This window comes from Corvus kubaryi, unplaced genomic scaffold (genome assembly GCF_017639235.1).
Source record: "Corvus kubaryi isolate FWS band 111438036 unplaced genomic scaffold, C.kubaryi_AGA036_p1.0 134, whole genome shotgun sequence".
NCBI classification, from domain to species: Eukaryota; Metazoa; Chordata; class Aves; order Passeriformes; family Corvidae; genus Corvus; species Corvus kubaryi.
The window spans coordinates 11907925-11926502 of record NW_024580668.1 but is presented as its reverse complement, the minus strand read 5'-3'; the positions used below and the strand labels follow the sequence as shown (position 1 = coordinate 11926502).

Here is an 18578-nt window from a genome sequence, read left to right as displayed (position 1 = left end):
TTGGCTTCCACATGGTTTCTGATTTGCATCCCAGTGAGCCCCCTTTGCAAGCTGCTCCTGACTTCCCTCACCCCCCCATTCCAGGAGGGCTCTGAGCACTGACCAAGCAACACCAGCACCACATTAACCATCACACCAGGGCCATCCAAAATTTGCTCCATCCTGCTAACATGTATGTACTCCTATCCAGAGGAATATGCAGGAATTGAACTGTTTTAATTGTATGAATGAAATGCTTTGCACGTGCTGTTCACTCTTACGCCTGATCCGGGTGCAGCACGATGACCAGGAATGGCCCTGTCCACACTCAGTGCCCAATGGGTGCTGGAATTCAGGGGAGCAGGACACAGGGAACAGGAGATGCTGCCACTGGGCTGGGAAGTAAAACAGCAAGGCTGGAAACAAGGATGCTTCCACCGAAGGCAGCATGGAAAGAAGATCCTATATCAGTTTCCCTTGGATGCCCTGTGCAGTGCATTAGGAAAAGGTTCTTCCCCCAGAGGGTGCTGGGCACTGCCCAGGCTCCCCAGGGAATGGGCACGGCCCTGAGGCTGCCAGAGCTCCAGGAGCGTTTGGACAGCGCTGCCAGGGATGACCAGGCTGGGGTTGTTGGGGTGTCTGTGCAGGGCCTGGGGTTGGACTGGGTGATCCCTGAGGGTCCAACTCAGGATATTCTGTGATCCTATGAATACAGGGGACTGCAGAAGCCTCCATGAGAGGATGTGCAAAGGAAAAAACCCCTGGAAAACATCTGGATACCCATCAAAGCTCTCAACGCATTAACTGTGGCCAGTGAAAGTTCGCACTACAGGGAAGCACCATTACCCTTATTTTATAGTGAAGGAAAACCAAAATACACCAGATGACAGAGAATAAAAGTACTGGCTGGATGTCTGCATCCTTGAGGGCAAACAGGACACCAGCCCCTCCACCTGCAGACCCCGAGCTCAAGGCACTGCCATCAGCTGCGCAGGTTGTTGAATTGCTTGGAAAGATATTGGTCTAAACACCAAGATCTCGTGAAAACTGTGCCTCCAGCCGAGCTGGGGACAAACAGCCTCTTCTCCTGATGGATTTGTCAATTTGAGCACATGCTTGGCAGTGCCAGGATTTAAGAGGCTGGCACAGGGCAGGCACGGGGAGGAAAGGGCAGCAGCGTTCCCGTTCTCCGCTCTGCAGCTCTTGACTGGTCATTAATTTCAGTATCAGCGCAGTGACATTTGTCAAACAGACAGTGACCATTAGTGAATGAGCAGAGAGACCAAAAAAATTGCATTTAATTTAAAATTGCCCAAATGGGCTTGAATGGGAGGCCTGGAGGTGAAAGGCCAGCTTATTAGAAGGAAAAAAAAAATGCATGACAGGGCTTCAGCCCATTAGGAAGTGAGATGGTATTTTAACTAACTGTGATCCTATTTGATTCAGTGGAGTGCCATGGGGGACCTGCTCCCACACAGCCACTGATCAAGCCAAGGAGCTGGAACAGCAGCAGCACAACCCCAGCTGGATTCACAGCTCAGGCAGAACCAAAGAGCACATGGGCTTTAAGGAAAACAGATGCTGCAAGGCTGCCTGGAGCCACCAGTCCCCAGCAGGGAGCAGAGCAGATCAGGGTTTGGTATTCCTGGGGTTTTCCAGGTGTGACACGCACCTGGGAGGAGACAACAGCCTGGTCTGGACCTCAGAAGAGGCTTGACCAACCTGAACCATGTTCATGGCTAAAGTCAACTCCCAGTGAGCCAGTGCCTCGCTGCCCCAGAGCATCTGCACCCCCAAGGGTCACCCTCACGGTCAAAGGGACCAGGGAGGCTTGGGCAGGGGGATGAAGAGTGTGGCCACCTGCCCATGGTGGCCACCAGCACTGGACCTGCCCCAGAGAGGTGGCAGAAGGTCTGTTTGATGACAGATGTGGACTGGGGCAATGATGTGAGCCCAGAAACTTGGTGCCTTTTTAGATGTTGAACCCAGGAAGAGCTGAAACCTCATGGGCATTGATTTTAATGACTGTGATCACCATAGTTATTTTAATAACTATGGAGAGTGACCACTAATCCAGCTGGGAGTTGGGCTGTAGCCACCTCTCCCTTCAGTGCATGTGCACCCACCACCCAAGCTATGAAGCAGGTAAATGCACCAGTGAGGCTCAGAGACCTCTGAAATTCATAAGCTCCCTGGCTCAGAGGACCAGCTGGACCTGAAGGACCTGCTGGCATCGGACTAATTTCTTTCACGTGTGACCTTCTCGCTCACAAGACTAATTTCTGCTTGTTGAATGTCGTTTTGATGCCTTGTTGCAGAAAAGCCACGTGAAACATGACTGATGGGGGAAGGCAGCAGCTGTGCAGACAGAGAAAGCAAACAGAAACCTGCAGGCCACAACGTGGGTCTGCTGCTTTCCTTACACTCAGCATCTCCTCCTCCATCAAACACATCACTCCCACCTGTTTGGGGGGTTTACAGGGCAGAAGAATGAGAGGGATTGCCTTAAGGATTAGGAAAAATTCTAATCTCTGCAAGTTGTCATCATCTGGACATCTCCAAACCCTTCCTACCCCATGGCTACCACTGGGTCAAGAAAACAGAAGATCCAACCCTGAAGCTGTGTCCTCCTCAGGGACTCCTGGGGGGCTGACAGGAAAGTTGGGTGGTGCTGATGGAGGCAGAGAGACTGAACCTCGTGTGTCACTAAACGAAACTCATTTTCTCTTGACGTGGAAGATTTCAGCTCCCAGGTCATTGCCTGGAGCTTTGTGACACAGGCTTTGGGAGATGGCAGACCACGGGATCCAGCAGCACAACCCATCCCACAGTGAACATGGAATCACAGAGTTTGAAAAATTCCATTTGTTTTTAACCTCGTGTAACCGTTCTTGTCAGTTTTAATCCACTGAAGCTGTTTCTCCACCCACACGAGCACTCTGCTTTGAAATGCCTCAATCTGAAGTGAAGTTTGGCAATGGATGAAAAACTACAGGATTGATGGGAATCCATTTTCCTGGATTTCCATGAAGAGGGAGAGGTTTTTGCTCAGTCCTAGCATTTTCCTACTTTTCCAGCCCGTGCACTGTTTGCTGCTCTGGTTATACATTCAAACCCTGTCACAACAGCCTATTTTGGTGGGACAAGGTTACAATACCAGTGCCTTGGGTCAGCACCTTCCAGGAGAAGGTTTTCCGTGGAAGGCTTTAATCAGAGTCCCCAGGGAGCCCAGTGATTGCCCTGCAGGCACAGAGGCACGGCGATTGCCGCAGTTTGCTCTCAGTAAATAACAGCCACAGGCTCCTGGAACACAGCACGTTGTTTGGCTGTGCTGCTGCATTTGGAGAGAGATGGACAACAACCAAGACGTGCCCAAACCCCCAGGAATTCCTTGGGTCTGCTGGTGTCACACTCAGCAGCAGTTTTGTTGGCTGTAGAGACCATTTGGGACATTGCTGACTACTTCAAACACCACCTGGCTGAACAAAAAGGCAGAAGACTCTTCCTCTTTTAATTCCTGTTCATTTTCCTTAGCAAGCCACGTCCGATGAGCTCAGTTAAATACCACCATGAGCTCCTTTCCTGTTTCAGTCTTTTCTACCCACCACCAGAAATCTAATGTAGCTCCAAGCATTTGCAGACCCTAAGCCCTGAACCTGCTTTGCTCATCATAATCATCATCCCAGGAAATTCTGTAGCCTGATGGACCTGGTAAAACGTGAAGGCAGAAGAACAACTCTGATCTCCAAACCCGCTGTGTGAATGCCAGCCTGCCATGCTGGGCCTCACCCTAGGCTGGGAACAGTGCCCTCCTCCTTGGGAAAGTCTCCCACTATAAATATAAAAACAAGGCCAGAAGTCTATGCTCTTTAGAACAATGAAAAACACCATTCCCCATCAAACCCAGCGCGACCGCACGTACCTTGTAATGCGACTCGGTCTCCTCTTCCTGAGTGGAGCTGGAGGGAGATGGGGTGGCAGACTTGCTTCCCGGGGGCGAGGGGGAGCCGTGGGTGACCCCGCTCCGGATCCCCATCTGGGAGATGAGCTGGGACTGGCTGAGGGCACCCATGGGGCCACCCAGCATCCCGGGCCGGTTGAGCAGCGGCATTTGGCGGTTGGACTCGTAGGACGCGGCGTCCGAGTGCACCATCTCCTGGATCTGAGTGAGGAGGAGATCGCTCGTGACTACAAAATTCATTCATTTATTTATTTATTTGCCATACTGCCCAATCTCTTTGAGGCTGGTTTATTGTTTAAATTGGTCCACACAGCTGGGAAAGTCTTCCTGGTGATCCCTTCCACACGAGGCAAGAGCTGGGCACCGTGCACCCATTGCTGTGCCCATGAGGTGCTAAATCAGCTTTGAGTGTGGGTCTGTGTGCTCAGAAGGTGCCCCTGCCTGCCTCAGGGACCACTGGCGGCTGGCACCCACCAGGGGTCAGATAAAAAGGTTAATAAATGAGCAATTTATGGCCAAATCATGAGGAGAAGGGAAGGTTACTCCAAGCCCCATTCAACCTGGCCTTGGACCAGGGATGGGGCAGCCACGGCTGCTGTGGGCACCCTGTGCCAGGGCCTCCCCACCTTCACAAGGAAGAATTTCTTCCTAATATCCCATCTAAACCTACCCTCCTATAACTTAAAACCATTCCTTCTTTTCCTGTCATTCCAGAACCTTGTCCAAAGTCCCTCTCCAGCTTTCCTGGAGCCCCTTTATGCCCTGGAAGGGGCTCTAATGTTTTCCCAGAGCCTTCTTTTCTCCAGGTGAACCCCCCCCAGGTCTCCCAGCCTGGCTCCAGAGCAGAGCTGCTCCAGCTTTTGGAGCATCTTCAGGGCCTCCCTCTGGACTCATTCCAGCAGGTCCATCTCCTGTACACCAAGAAGCAAATAAGGGATGAGATGAGATGAGATGAGATGAGATGAGATGAGATGAGATAAGATGAGATGAGGACAAACCCTGCTGTTTCCTGTGCCAAGACCCCATTTCCAGTTTGTACCATTTTCCCTGAAAACCCCATTTTCCCCTAGGATCCATCCTTGCCCATCTAGTAGAGTTTGGCTCCTGCACAGCCTCATCCAGCCATGGAGTGTGAGGGAGGCAAACCCTATCTGAAACGTTTCCCAGAGTTTTCCCCTTCTACATTAATCTGATTAATGCTAACATGAATTTAAAGACCCGAGCTCCCAATCAGCCCTCTGAAGTGCAATCTCTCATTACCAGGGGAGCTTTGCCAACTCCATCAGCAGCACACACACGGAAGGAAACCCATGGAAGACCTGTGAGGGCTCCATAGGCTTCAGAGGACATAAATCCAGATGCAAACCCAGATTTACTGCTGCAGGTCAGGAATCAAGAACTTTACACCACACCCGACAGAACGTTCTGCTCTCCTTTGGACTCTCCGTCAGTAGAGGAGCAGTGTCAGGGGAACAGATTTCCCTGGATCTGCCCTTCTTCTGCATTAATTGTGAAGGGAAGGGATTTAACTCACAGGAATTAAATATATTCCTGCATTTCAACAACAGGAGTGTGACTGGGGCTGTCTTAGGGGCCACACTGAATTGCTGCCCTTGGCTTCGGTGGTGTCAAGGAGGCAGCAGGGCTGGCTTTGCTTAGAGGCAAAGGGGCACAGAGGTTAACTATGCTCTGGTTAGGGGCATAGAGCTTAACTATGGTGAGTTTTTTGTGCCTTTAAAACCTTACTATGTGCCCTTGAAACCTTATTATGTGCCTTACTGCCAAGCTCTGGCCTCTCCTGGTCATAAAGGCATCGAGGATGATGCAGCCATGGGGATGGACACCAGGCTTGGGCAACACAGGAGGCAGCAGAGAGGCAATTTTTGCATTTAAAACTGAATTTGCAGAAGTCATGGGAGGGGCCTGGGTGAGACAGGCAGTGACAGGAACCATGCAAGGTGGGAACACAGCACCCATCTGCTGAGCAGCCAGCTATTCCCAAATCCCAGCCAAAAAATGTACATTTGTCTTGGGTTTTGTCAGTTTAATCCAGACCTTTCAAGTTGGAGAAGATCTGCCAGCTGCTAAGGAAAAGAATAATTTATTGTCCTTATTTTAAATTTAAATGAAGGGAAAGTTTAGAAGACGGGTGTTGGAGAAATGGGGAAGGCTATGAGACGTGGCTTCAAAAATTCTGAAGTTTAAAATAGCTTGCTCACGTTTCAGCCACAGCAGTCTCCCGAGGAAATACTGTACTAAAACAATTTTGGGGGAAACTTTTATTATGTGGCCAATAGACCACAACGGCTCCGTTTATCCATTAAATATGTAATCACACACTTTTTCTTTACAGTGCATGTTAGTTATGCATCAGAGCGAACAAGTCCAGGAGTGCAATTATGGATATGGGCCACGTGTTGTAAATGCCTCTGAAAATTTGTAGAAAAAACCAGGAACCAGAGCCTGGCTCAGAGAACCCCTCCAGAAGCCCCTTGCTCACAACCCCATCACAGACCCCTCTTGAGACACAGCATTTGTGCTGGGATGTCCCCCTCCAAGGATATCTTAGTGAGATGATTCCTCTCAATTTCTTCACCTCATCAAAGGGACCCCATAAAACCAGACTTTTACTCAGGGCCTGTGGTGACAGGACAAGGGGGAATGGTTTTAAACTTAGAGAGGGTTGATTTAGGTTAGATATAAGGTAGGAGTTTTTTACAGTGAAGGTGGTAAAACACGGGCACAGGGTGCCCAGAGAAGCTGTGGCTGCCCCTGGATCCCTGGCAGTGTCCAAGGCCAGCTTGGACGGGGCTTGGAGCAGCCTGGGACAGTGGGAGATGTCCCTGCCCATGGCAGGAGTGGTACTGGATGGGCTTTAAAGGTCCCTCCCAACCCAAAGCATTCCACAATTGTATGACAAGAAACTGGTTTTAGTTGAATATTCTTGGTTCTTCTCTCCTCTCCCACATCTCCATCTCTTCTCCCCCTATCCAGGAGGCTCTGCAGGACACATGCAGAGCTCCTCACATGCACCCTGCTGAGCAGTGTCTGGACAGGCAGGAACTGCCTCCACCATTTGGCACTTGCTGCATTTCTCTCCACTTCTATTTTTTTTTTTCTTTTTTAAGTGCAATTTTGGAAGCAACACACCAGGTTGCCACCTCCCCATCACTCCTGGTGATGGCTCCTGGTCTCCCCAGCAGTGGTGGAAAAGCCACTCATGTTTTCCAGATGTAACATGTTTGGGGTGAAAATGAAGGTGAGCGGTTCAAGTGCAGCACTGGAGCTCCTTAAATAGGATTAAGGGTGAGGATGGCCCTGACTCAAGCCAGGGAAAGGATTATTCCTGCTTCCCACTGCAGGATCCTGCAGACACTGATTTCAGGGGCACCCAAAGCAGGTGATGTGGGCCCCCCCCCCCCCCCAAGAAAAGAGAGACCCAGGAGCAGGATTTTGAGATGCTTCCCTGCAGCAAATGGCCTCATCAGGCAAGTAAATGGCGAATGAAATTGTGATCATGGCAAACCAAAGTGAAAGGAGGTAATGAATGCAACGCTCCTTGTGTGAAAGAAAACAACCTGGTCCTGTGAGGTGCAATCCCAGCACTGGGCTCAGTGGGGCTGTCCCATGCCTTTCCCCTCCCCGAAGCACTCGGCAGCACCACAGCGCCCGATGAAAACACGGAATTAAATAGCCACCCTCCAAATGTGATCAGCTCCTTCCTCAGGAGCAGGGCCTGTGAGAGCCAGGTCAGATCCCATCTCCATCCCGGGAATTCAGCACAACAAGCTCACCACGAGGTGCTGCAAAAGGCTCAGGATGGGTTTGCAGCCTGTGCTCAAAAGATGTTTTGCATCTCAGAGAGGAAACCCAGAGTGTAATGTGATGTAGTCATAGCTAAAGTAATTAAGTGCATCTTACTTAGCAGATTCCCAAAGGCTGTGCTAACTCAAAGACAGCTTCTTTTTTTCCACAATATTTCAATTCTTTTAATGAATATGCATATCAGGCCCATAAACACTCCAGCTAATCCAAAGAAGGAGAGAAAAACATGGTCCATGTTCCCTGTTTCTGGGGAGAAGGGGAATTCAGTGACAAATGCCATGGGGAAAAGCCCGGTCAGGGACTGGGGTGCTCTGCTAACACAGATAATGTTTCAAGTGTGTCAAGCCCAGCTTCAAATTAACTGTTCCCCAAAATTTTAATGTAAAAAGCAGCTCTTTCCAGCAGTATGGGGTGGAGCACCAGCCAGCAGACCCGGGGCTCAGGTGCCAGGATCTGGCAGGGATGGCTGTGTCATGAAATGGCCTCCTGCTAAATCCTAACTCCTGACTGAAGCCTTGAGGCAGGTCCCACCCCTAAAACCACCTTCTGCCTTTGCTTTCCATGGGATTTTTGTCCTTCTCTCACCTTCCTTGGTCTTGGCCGCACCCTGAACAAACACTGTGCTCTGGTGGCAGAAGCACAAATCCAGAGCTCCTGTGTTATTCCCCTGTGGTGTGCTCTGCCCTTGGAGCAGTGCTGCTCTGAGCTGCCCCAGCCCTGCTGCCTGCTCGGCTGGGCTGCAGTCCCACGGGTGGGATCCATGCTGAACCACTTGTGATGTTACCCAAGGAGCAGGGAAAGGAGAAATTTGGCTGGAGTTTGCCACACAACACTGTCTGACCCCACTGCACAGGCAGGACCTGGGGGTGCTGGAGGATGAGAGGCTGGACATCACCTGGGAATGTGCATTGGCAGCCCAGAAATCCAACCATGTCCTGGGCTCATCCCACAGCATGGGCAGAGGTGAGGGGGATTCTGCCCCTCTGCCTGGCTCAGGTGAGACCCCGCCTGCAGAGCTGCCCCAGCCCAGGGATTCCCAACATCAGAAGGACCTGGAGCTGCTGGAGAGAGTCCAGAGGAGGCCACGGAGATGCTCCAAAGGCTGCAGCACCTCTGCTCTGGAGCCAGGCTGGGAGAGCTGCAGGTGCTCACCTGGAGGAGAGAAGGCTCCAGGGAGAGCTCAGAGCCCCTTCCAGGGCCTAGAGGGACCTATAAGAAAGATGGGGACAGACTTTTTAGCAGGGCCTGTTGTGACAAAGGGTGATGGTTTTAAACGAAAAGAGAGTTGATTTAGAGTAGATATAGGGAAGAAATTTTTTCTGGTGAGGGTGGTAAATACTGACACAGGTTGCCCAGAGAAGCTGTGGCTGCCCCTGGATCCCTGGCAGTGTTCAAGGCCAGGCTGGACGGGGCAGGGGGTTGGAATGAGATGTCTTTAAGGTCCCTTCCAACCCAAACCATTCCATGACTCTAGGACTCCCACCCTTCCCAGGGTCAGGTAACACAGGTGGGGTGAGCTGAGCTGAGCTGAGCTGTCAGAGCCTTCCTCATCCAGGGTCTTCCTCCCAGGCAAGGCAAGCAGCTACTCCAGGGGCAGCCACCAGGCTCATCCACAGCACAGCTTCCCTCTCCTTGGGTTTGTTCCCAAGAACAAGCCATTATAATCACAATCAACCAGGGAGAGGAATTATCTGCTGAACAGCTTTGAAGCAAAGTTTTCCCAGCAGGCTTTTTCTGTATTGAAGTTTCAATGTAAACGCGTCACCATAGCTGAAATGCTTAAAGATGATTTACTTAAAAAAGAGAGAGAGCAGGAGAGAGAGGAGCTGATAAGAAAATATATCCCCAATTACCACCCCTCCTCTTCCCGATTTGTAACTGCTCCTAATAAACTTTCATGGTCTATGTAAAATGCTTTAGTGCAGTGACAAATTTCTGCTGGAATTTGAGATGTCTTGTTCAGAGTAATAGCTATCTCACACAGGTGCCCAGCTGCTATTGTAAAATCAGTAAGCATTTAATTGAAACAAATGACTATAATAATAGTACATTATCCCTGCAGGCTCATAGCCATAACAGTTTTAATTATTGAGTTAAGAGTCAAACTAATTTATCCTTTAAAGTAACAGCCACATCTTTGGCTCCACCGATCATCCTATTACGAACATGAGGGGAACAGTTGGAAAGGATTTAAAAAGGAAGTAATTTATTTTGGTAGAGGTGGGGGGGCATTTCTCATACGGCAGAGGATTTCTCTGCGCACTCACGTTCCCAGCTGTGGTTGTCACCTCCCTCCTGGATGCATCCAGTTCCCAGAGGGAATAAGCACCCTCTGCCAGCTCCTGGGGATCTGTACCCCCTCCAGGATGCCATGGGGGGGCTTTGCTGGCCCAGCAGCAGCAGCACAGGAGCCCAAGGGAACCGCTGGTGCCAGCTTTGGGGGTTTGGGCACATGGAAATTTTTTGGATCTACATTAAAATTACAGTTTCTCTTCATCGAACACAGTGGAAAAAGAAAGGTTTTCCAGACTCAAGTTTGCAAACATGATCTGAAGGAGCATCTCTGAACTCAGAGCCAGGCAGCAAAGAGGAAGAATCCACATTCATGGTTTAAAAAAGCATTTCTGAGACACAGACATGTCCTGGGGCAGGTTTGAAGACACAGCTTTCCCCAGCCCTCGGTTTCATGAGCCTTCCTGCTTTTGTTGTGGTGGCTGTGACACAGGGGATCTAAAGCATCTCTGAGAGCCCTTGGGGCACCACACGAGGAGGAGATAGAAAGAGGAGGGCTGCAAGGAGCTGGGAAACCCCTCCCTGTCGGGTGGGGTTCAGAAGCTGCCCAGGGGGGTGGATTCACTTGTGACATTGGAGCAAGCCTGGAGTGCAGCGTCCATGGCCAGCCTGTGCTGCCAGCCCTGGAGCCCACACCCCAGCACTGGCCAGACTGGAGGGCTCTCACCACTCTGTCCTTCCCCAGAGCACTTGCAGAGCACCATCAACCCCCTCCTGCTCTGGCCAAAGACACAGAGCTCTGCACTCTCTCCATGTTCCCCACCCTGCTCACTGCTCTGGATGCTTTTTGGACTTCTCCCTCAGCAGCACCCACCCCAAAGCATCTCACACCCCTTTTCCAGAGCCACCATCTATAAGGAGAGGAGTCCTCACCTTGAAAGATCTTTTTTGCTCCTGCAAGGGTGGCAATACTGTTTTTCTAAACCCATATCCTTCATTTGGGATCAGCTTACCAGGCCACGCCAAAAGCTCTGCATCTCTGTCTTCTGCCACCTTCCTGCTCACTGCATCATCATCTGCCAGCTCTGCTGGCAATTATTTCATGCTTCCTTTGGCAGAAACATAAAAAAATCCCTCCAGGAAGACAGAGTGACAATCCAGCCCACCAAACCTGTGCAACACTGGGTTCGTATTGTCCCACTTTCTCAACAGACTTTGTGCTTCCAAGTCAAATGTCTTGCAGATGTCTCAGTATGTTATGTTAACACTGTTACCTCTATCACCCAAACCTGTAATCTCATCAAAAAAGATATCAAGTTAGCTTGACAAGATTTGTTTTCCATCAGCCCATGTTGATTGGCATTAATTATATTACCTTCCCTTAATTCTTTATTAATTGAGGCCTGGATCTGCCACTCCATTATTTTGCTGAGGATTGATGACAGACTGACAGGTCTGTAATTACCTGGGCTGTTCTGTTTCCCTTTTTAAATATTTGCACATTAGCTCTTTTCTAGTCCCCCAGAGCTTCCCCAATATTCCAAGAATTATTAAATACCAGCATTAGCAGAGCTCCTCAGTCACTTATCTGAAGCCATGTACAGACAAGCTCAGCCTGATGGCTTAGAGGGAACCTGAGCAGACAAATAGGAGAAAAGAAACTTTTCTGGTTTAGGTGCTTTAAATAAACCCCCCATCTTTCCAATTAATGTTGGCAGTTCCAAATGCAATGCTTTCAAACAAGAAGCTTCACCCTAAAGCCACACAGTGTTCCCCAGACAAGGCTCCCAGGGCTTCTCCCAGTTGTGTTTATGTGGGAATGGACTGAGAGCAGCTCTGAGGAGGACTTGGGTGGATGAGAAGCTGAACATGACCTGTCCGTGTGCACTGGCAGCCCAGAAACCCATCTGTATCCTGGGCTCATGCACAGTGAGGGCAGGGGGAGAGGGGGATCCTGTCTCTCTGCTCTGGTGAGACCCCACCTGCAGAGCTGCCCCCACCTCTGGGGACCCCAGTGTAGGAAGGATGTGGAGCCTGGAGTGAGTTCAGAGGAGGCTTTAAGGGCTGGAGCCCCTCTGCTCTGGAGCCAGGCTGGGAGAGCTGGAGAAGAGAAGGATTCAGAGAGACCTCAGAGCCCCTTCCAGAGCCTAAAAGGGGCTCCAGGAGAGCAGGAAAGGGACTTTGGACAAGGGCCTGGAGGGACAGGACAAAGGGGAATGGCTTCCCACTGCCAGAGGGCAGGGATGGATGGGATATTGGGAAGGAATTGTTCCCTGTGAGGGTGGGCAGGCCCTGGCACAGGGTGCCCAGAGAAGCTGTGGCTGCCCCTGGATCCCTGGCAGTGCCCAAGGCCAGGTTGGACGGGGCTTGGAGCAGCCTGGGGTAGTGGAAGGTGTCCCTGCCCATGGCAGGGAGGTTGAAACAACATGGTTTATAAGGTCCCTTCCAACCCAAACCGTTCTGTGGTTGTAGATGACTTTTGTCTCCTCATCTCTGAGGATTTTTTGATCCGCTTCTGTTACTGTGTAAATTGCTCCTTATGTTTTCCAGCCTTGATCACCTCTGCCTGTTTTTTTTCCCCACAAAGAGAAGTTGCCTGCAGCAGGCAGGGGAGGGAATGACTGAGGGCTGGTGTTGGGAAGCACCTGCCTGACACACGGAGCTCGGCGCTTTGGCAGCCCGTGATCTCGTGCTATGATATCCTGCTATTACAGGGGAAGGAATCCTCCAAACACAATTAGCACTTCATCAGAAGAGAAAGAACTGTAACTTCTGGGTGAGAACAGTGGTGTTAAACAGGGTAGAGACTCTGCTTGGCAAACAGGGAATATTGCTCCTTAATATTGTCATCGCTCCCGGGGCTGGGAGGGCATGGCCAGAAGGAACCAGCTCAGCATGGCATGAACTGAATGTTGTTCTTTTCCTGTGATTCAACCCCCACCGTGGTCATCTGCCAGCAAGAGCATTATTGTGGATTGGTGCAGCAGAGGTGTCCACGAGGCTGGACATTCCAAATCCCAGCTACTCCCACCCCCTGGGAGTGGCAGGGAGGCAGGAGTTGGGCTTTCCTCTCTCTTGTGCTGGTGGAGTGATTACACAGAGTGCAAGAGGTTATGGTTTCCAAGCACCTCGAGGTGTCAGTGACACGGCTCTAGAGCTGTCCTCCCTCCCAGCCCTGCTGCAGACCTGCAGCCTTAGCTGGGGTGCTCCTTCTTCAGGAGATGACCAAAGTGTTGTAAGGGCTTGGCCCACCCTGAGTGCCAAATCCCACCAGCTGCTGAGATGGGAACCTGGACTGCAGAGAATGAATCACCAAGGCTGGAAATGCCCTCTGAGACCATTGAGTTCAACCCTTACCCAGCACTGCCAGCTCCACCACTAAACCATGTCCCCAAGTGTCACATCTACATGTTTTTTGAGCACTTCCAGGCATGGTGACTCCAACACTGCCCTGGGCAGCTTGTTCCAGTGCTTGACCATCCTTTCAGTGAAGAAATTTTCCTAAATATCCAACCTGAACCTTCCCTGGTGCAGTTTGAGGCTGTTTCATACAGCTGAGCCCCTGCATTCCAGCAACCCCCCCTCAGCTGCACTGTGGACACCCCACAGCTCACCTTCCAGGGACACCTTCCACCCCACCAGGGTGCTCAGAACCTTCCACTGACTTTTTTTCCAGGTGTCTTGCCTCTTCACCATTGAGTCTTAGGGGGCAATGCTTGAAGGAAAGGAATTGCTGTGACTATTCCTGTGGAGACTGGGAGAGGGACAGCACGTGTCCTTTGTCAAACTCAATCTCCCAGGGCCAGGGGTGAGCCCAACAGCCCAGAAAAACGCAAGCAAAATTCTGGTTCTAGTGGAAAAATCCCTGGTCTGTTGGAAGGTGCCCCTAGCCATGGCGTGGGGCTGGAAGTGGATGGCTTTTAAGGTCCCTTCTAAGCCAAACCATTCCAGGATTCAGTGATGTGTCTGGAGGAGGAGGGATGCCCCTGGCACTGGAAAAGCAGCTGGGCTGTGCATGTGCTCCATCGGTGCTCCCGCAGTTCTCAGCTGGAGAACTGTCTGTAAATAACATCTTCAATAAACTCCATTTTTTTTTTAAAGTACATTATTTTATGGATAAAGAACAAGCCTGATAATTCAGTGAACATGTTTGCAAATAATCTATCCCATTAATTTCCAGCCTGTTTTCTGAATGCATTATTTAGCGATTTTGCAAAAACCCATTTGTAGAGGAAGGGAATTGACGCTCATCCAGGCATAACACCATAACACCATCGCCAAAAGCTGCAGCCAGAATTCCCAGGAATGGGCACTGGGAGGTAATTAAACAGCAGCAGACCCTGAGCCCCTCTCTTTTATAGCCCATGGGGGGTATAAAACGTAATAAAATTGTCACACCCCCTACATGTGTATTGGAAAGACAGGGAGAACCAGCTATGGAGGGGAAGAGAAGCAAAAGGGGCAGGTGATAAAACATTCATGGGTGAAGGTGAGGGACTGAGGGGGCCAAGAGGGTGCTGGGAACTGAGAAGGGTCTCCATCAGCCCTGGAGCCCATCCAGAACAATTTCCTAGTCTGGATTTCTGTCTCCACACTCGAGGTGGATGGAGGAGCAGAAAAACTGTCTCATGGAGTGTTTTTGTAGTGTTAATTGAGTGTAGTGAGGCAAAGCCATTCCAAGCAAGGGGAAAAGATCTTTCAGTGACAGACCTGTTTATATATCAGATTTTCTTTAATTTTTGTCTTTCACTTTTTAATCCCAAAGATACCGGTGCAACACGGAGTCAGAGGCCAGCGTTAAAACCTTCTACAACAAATGCCTCTATAAATAGAACTTGCTGCTTCCCAAGGCTGGGGTGAGACACCACATGTTGTGTGGGGCTAGAGGTGGTCCCTGGCCACATGTCTGAGGTGCCCTTTTGCTCATGAGTGGGAATTTAGGATCCTGCTAAGCTGTGCACCCCATGGGACCATCACCTGCCCAGCAAAGCCATCCCACAGGTCAAGGACAGGATTTGAGACACAAATAAATTCCTGAGAAGCAGAGATCTGGTGTCATGTAAATAACCTTAAGCATTAAAAAAAGAGAAAAAAAAAAAAAGGGAAAGCAGGCAAACACTAGAGACAGCAAGTTTTTTCCATCTGCAGCTCGACAGGGATTCCCTGGGGAGTTTGCTTTTCCTGGTGGGTTACCACATCCTCGATGTTATTAGATGTTTAACATCCTGTGTTACAGCTCAGCCTTCTTTTCACAAGACTTTGAACTGCTGGGATGAACCAAAGTTCTGCTCCAGATGGATTGGAGGCCAATAATTTAATTTAATTTTTGTGGAAGCAGCATGGGCAGGGCCAAAGTGTGCTCTGCTGTGTGTCCTTGCCAAGGCAGGATCACACCGAGCCCTTCCCCATCCTTCTCCCCAGGGAGAGCACCCCGGGACACCCCTGGGCACCACTTGGTGAGAACCATGGAACGACGCCCAGCCTGGCAGGGGGGCAAGAAGCTTCCCTTTGGATGGAGAAGATGCTGGATTGTGTAAATCCAGGTGTTTTGCTTCTCAGGGGGATAAAAACTAACATTGGCAAGAGCACCCATGGGACTTGCACACCCCGCTCACCCACGGCTGCACAAACACTCCCCCTTCCCCACATTGGCCCCCTCACCTCCTCCAGCATTTATTGCCCCCTCCCTGTGCTCGTGCAGCTGATTGAAGCCTTTCTGCACTCCCAGCTTCCCTTTGCTTTATGTCTCTCCTGGCTCTTCTCACACATTTTAGATATTGCATTCACATAAAGCAATAGACTCGCAGGTAATGAGAGACCTCCACGTTTTATTGCATGGAGCATTAAAAAAAAGAAGAAGGAGAAGAAGGCAAAAAGAAGCAATTTTAGAACACAACAGGAAACTGGGAAGACTAGATAGAGAACTCATCCCAGTGGGATTAAACTCTGTGAATGAATTTTAATAGGCTTTTTTTCGATTGCAAAGTCTAACAGCCCACTTTTCAAGCACCACAAGAAATGCTGCAGCATTAGAAAGAGTTGGGTCCCCAGTGCTGATCCCACATCTGCACACAAACCACAGCTCTTCTGCACATCTGCAATGAGCTGCCCCCTTTTTGCCCCCACTCAGTTTCCCTCTGCAGCCAGATATTGCTGGGATTATTGTGTTAGTTTGTCATAAGTGTTTCATAAGAGTCTCCTATTAGCAGGAATACAAGCATCCAGGGAAGGGAGGTGGTTCTGTGGCTGAATATGTGTTGGGAAAATATAGGATTTTCAAAGCCCAGCTCTGCTGGAGCAATTTGAGACAAAACCAAACCTCCAGCACAGCAGTTCTCCACCAGCACAGTGATGCTCCTGCTCTGCAGAGCGGAACCTCCGAGAGCTGCAGGATGTGCCACGACCTTGCTGCGTCACACAAACAGTTACCAGAAGGCACAGTCTGGTATCTTCCTGCCTTTAATTACAGCAAATGCTGAACACTCTTAAAATAGGTGTGAAAAAGCCCAAACGACTCTGAATGTACAAAATTAATTGCAGGAGGGAACAGGGAAGGGAAACCTGAGCACTGACTCCTGCCACAAGAGCCAGATGCCGTAACTTCTGTTCTGACTCCCGACAACGGCAAATCCTTCTCATTTCTTAGCCAGCCAATATAACTGCAGCTGCTCTTCCAAGTTACAGACAGGCCAAAGCCTACATAAGTGCAGAATTGATGCCATACAGATGTAGGAAGTGCTCACCTAGGTTCCAGCAGCAGCATCAACCTGAGCTGCTGCGCTGCCTGCACTGTACAATGCAGTTTGTTAGATTAAATGTAGTGTACTAAGGGGGACCAGGGGAAGAGTATTCAGTCCAGCAGCATCTCTGTCCTCTTGGGCTTCCTCATGATGGATAACAAACACCTCAGAGATTCATTTATTTCCTTCTAACACCCAGACACTCAGTTCCTGGAGGTGAGATATGCCATATTAAATGAGGCTTGGGTCTGCCCAGGACTGGGTTGCCACAATAACAAGTGTTCCTACTGCCAGTCTCCATTTAATCCTGGTAACAGCAGGGATTCAGGCCATCACAAACACTTCCTTCCCTCCCAAAACATATAACCCCAAGTGGTAAACCAAGAGTAAAGCATAACCCCATTAAAGGCTTGATTTTTCCCCCTGGGATTACATGCCGGCACTGGGGAGCTTGATCAATTGAGTCTTGAGGTTTAATCAATAAGTGCCAACAACAACATTACTGCATTCCAGCCATGCTCTCCATTCATCAACTTAAGTAACTCCAGTAACCCAGAAGACAGAGGCACTAAAGCAGCAATTAAGGTCTTTGGGGAAGTCTGAATGCAGCCGGTGGCTCCTGGGACAGCCCTGGGTGTTCCACGCTCCCGAAGGAGCTTCCACCTCCGGCTCAGGCACATTCCCCTCGGTGCCAGGCTGTTGATTAGATGGATATGGCAGGACTCAAATGCAACAGAAAACATTTCAATTAAAAAATTGATTGTTATTTTGTCTTGCACGTTGTGTCACCAAAACATTTTGGATGGCGCACCACGCTCGGCGCCGCATTTGCATTTCCATCTGATCAGACACCAAGGACACGTGCCAGGCTCGTGTTTACGTTCCAGATCAAGTCACATATCCCAGCAATCTCATTAACCTGCTGCCCTGGAATTAAACAAAACCACCTGGAAAGGAAGCGCTTTCCTCCCCGACGTGCACCACAAGACATCTTCGGAGCTTCCCAGACAAGCTTTGAGCATGGGTGGCTTCACGGAGGTGTAAGGATTTATGTTCCTTGGAATACTTCCCAGGTTTTTTCTGGCCAGGGAGTTTCAGCACAAGTGTTGAGGTTCTGCAAGAGCTACAATTGTGTCTGTACATACAAACAGGCTTTAGGGACAACCAGCAAGGGGAAGGGATGGCTTAGGGGGAGCAGGTGGAGGGAAAAGTGATGCCTTTTCTTGGTCTTAAAATCAAGAGTCAAACACAGTAAGAAGGGAAAAAGGGATTTTACTTTAGTATTTGTTTTAAGGATCCTTAGGTGCACCTCAATGCACACTGCAATGCACACCCCCAAAAGATCTGGTATCACATTATAGGTGTTACTAATTAGCATATCTATCAAAGATTCTCTAATGAGAGGCTTGAATGAGTTCTCTTCTCCAAGGAACTTTCTCCTGGATGGTTCTATCTGAGTGTACAGAATGTGTTCTGGAGAGGACCTTGGGGTCTGGGGCACGCTATCTTTTACTTACAAAGCTTTTAAAATGTTCAGTCTCTTAGCTGAACAAACAAGTCCAAGAATGTAGGCAAAAAGCACCGAGAATACAGAAGTTGTAAAGAGGTATGACGGGGGTATAAGAGAACAGGCAAAAAATCTTCATGGCATCAAAAGCACAAAAAATGCTCACGCTCTCTAAGGGCCAAGCACCAACTGATGAGGAGCTCAGGCCTCTCTGCTGTTGAGGATGTTGCTGTCCCCTTGTTACCCGAGGTCAAAGCCAACACTGCTGTTGTTGCTGTCAGTGCAGCCCCCAGCCCCTCACAGGCACAGGGCTGCTCCCCTCCTTGTCCTGCAT

At 49.8% G+C, this 18578-nt stretch overlaps 1 protein-coding gene across 2 annotated transcripts in view; it reads right to left on the bottom strand.

The window, feature by feature from the left end:
• The window catches only part of TOX2 (TOX high mobility group box family member 2), a 150381-nt gene that overhangs the window by 21169 nt on the left and 110634 nt on the right, over window positions 1-18578 (bottom strand). For both annotated transcript variants that reach the window (XM_042050697.1, XM_042050708.1), the window contains exon 4: window positions 3902-4141. In XM_042050697.1, the coding sequence (XP_041906631.1) occupies window positions 3902-4141 (240 nt within the window). The remainder of the gene's footprint in view (window positions 1-3901; window positions 4142-18578) is intronic.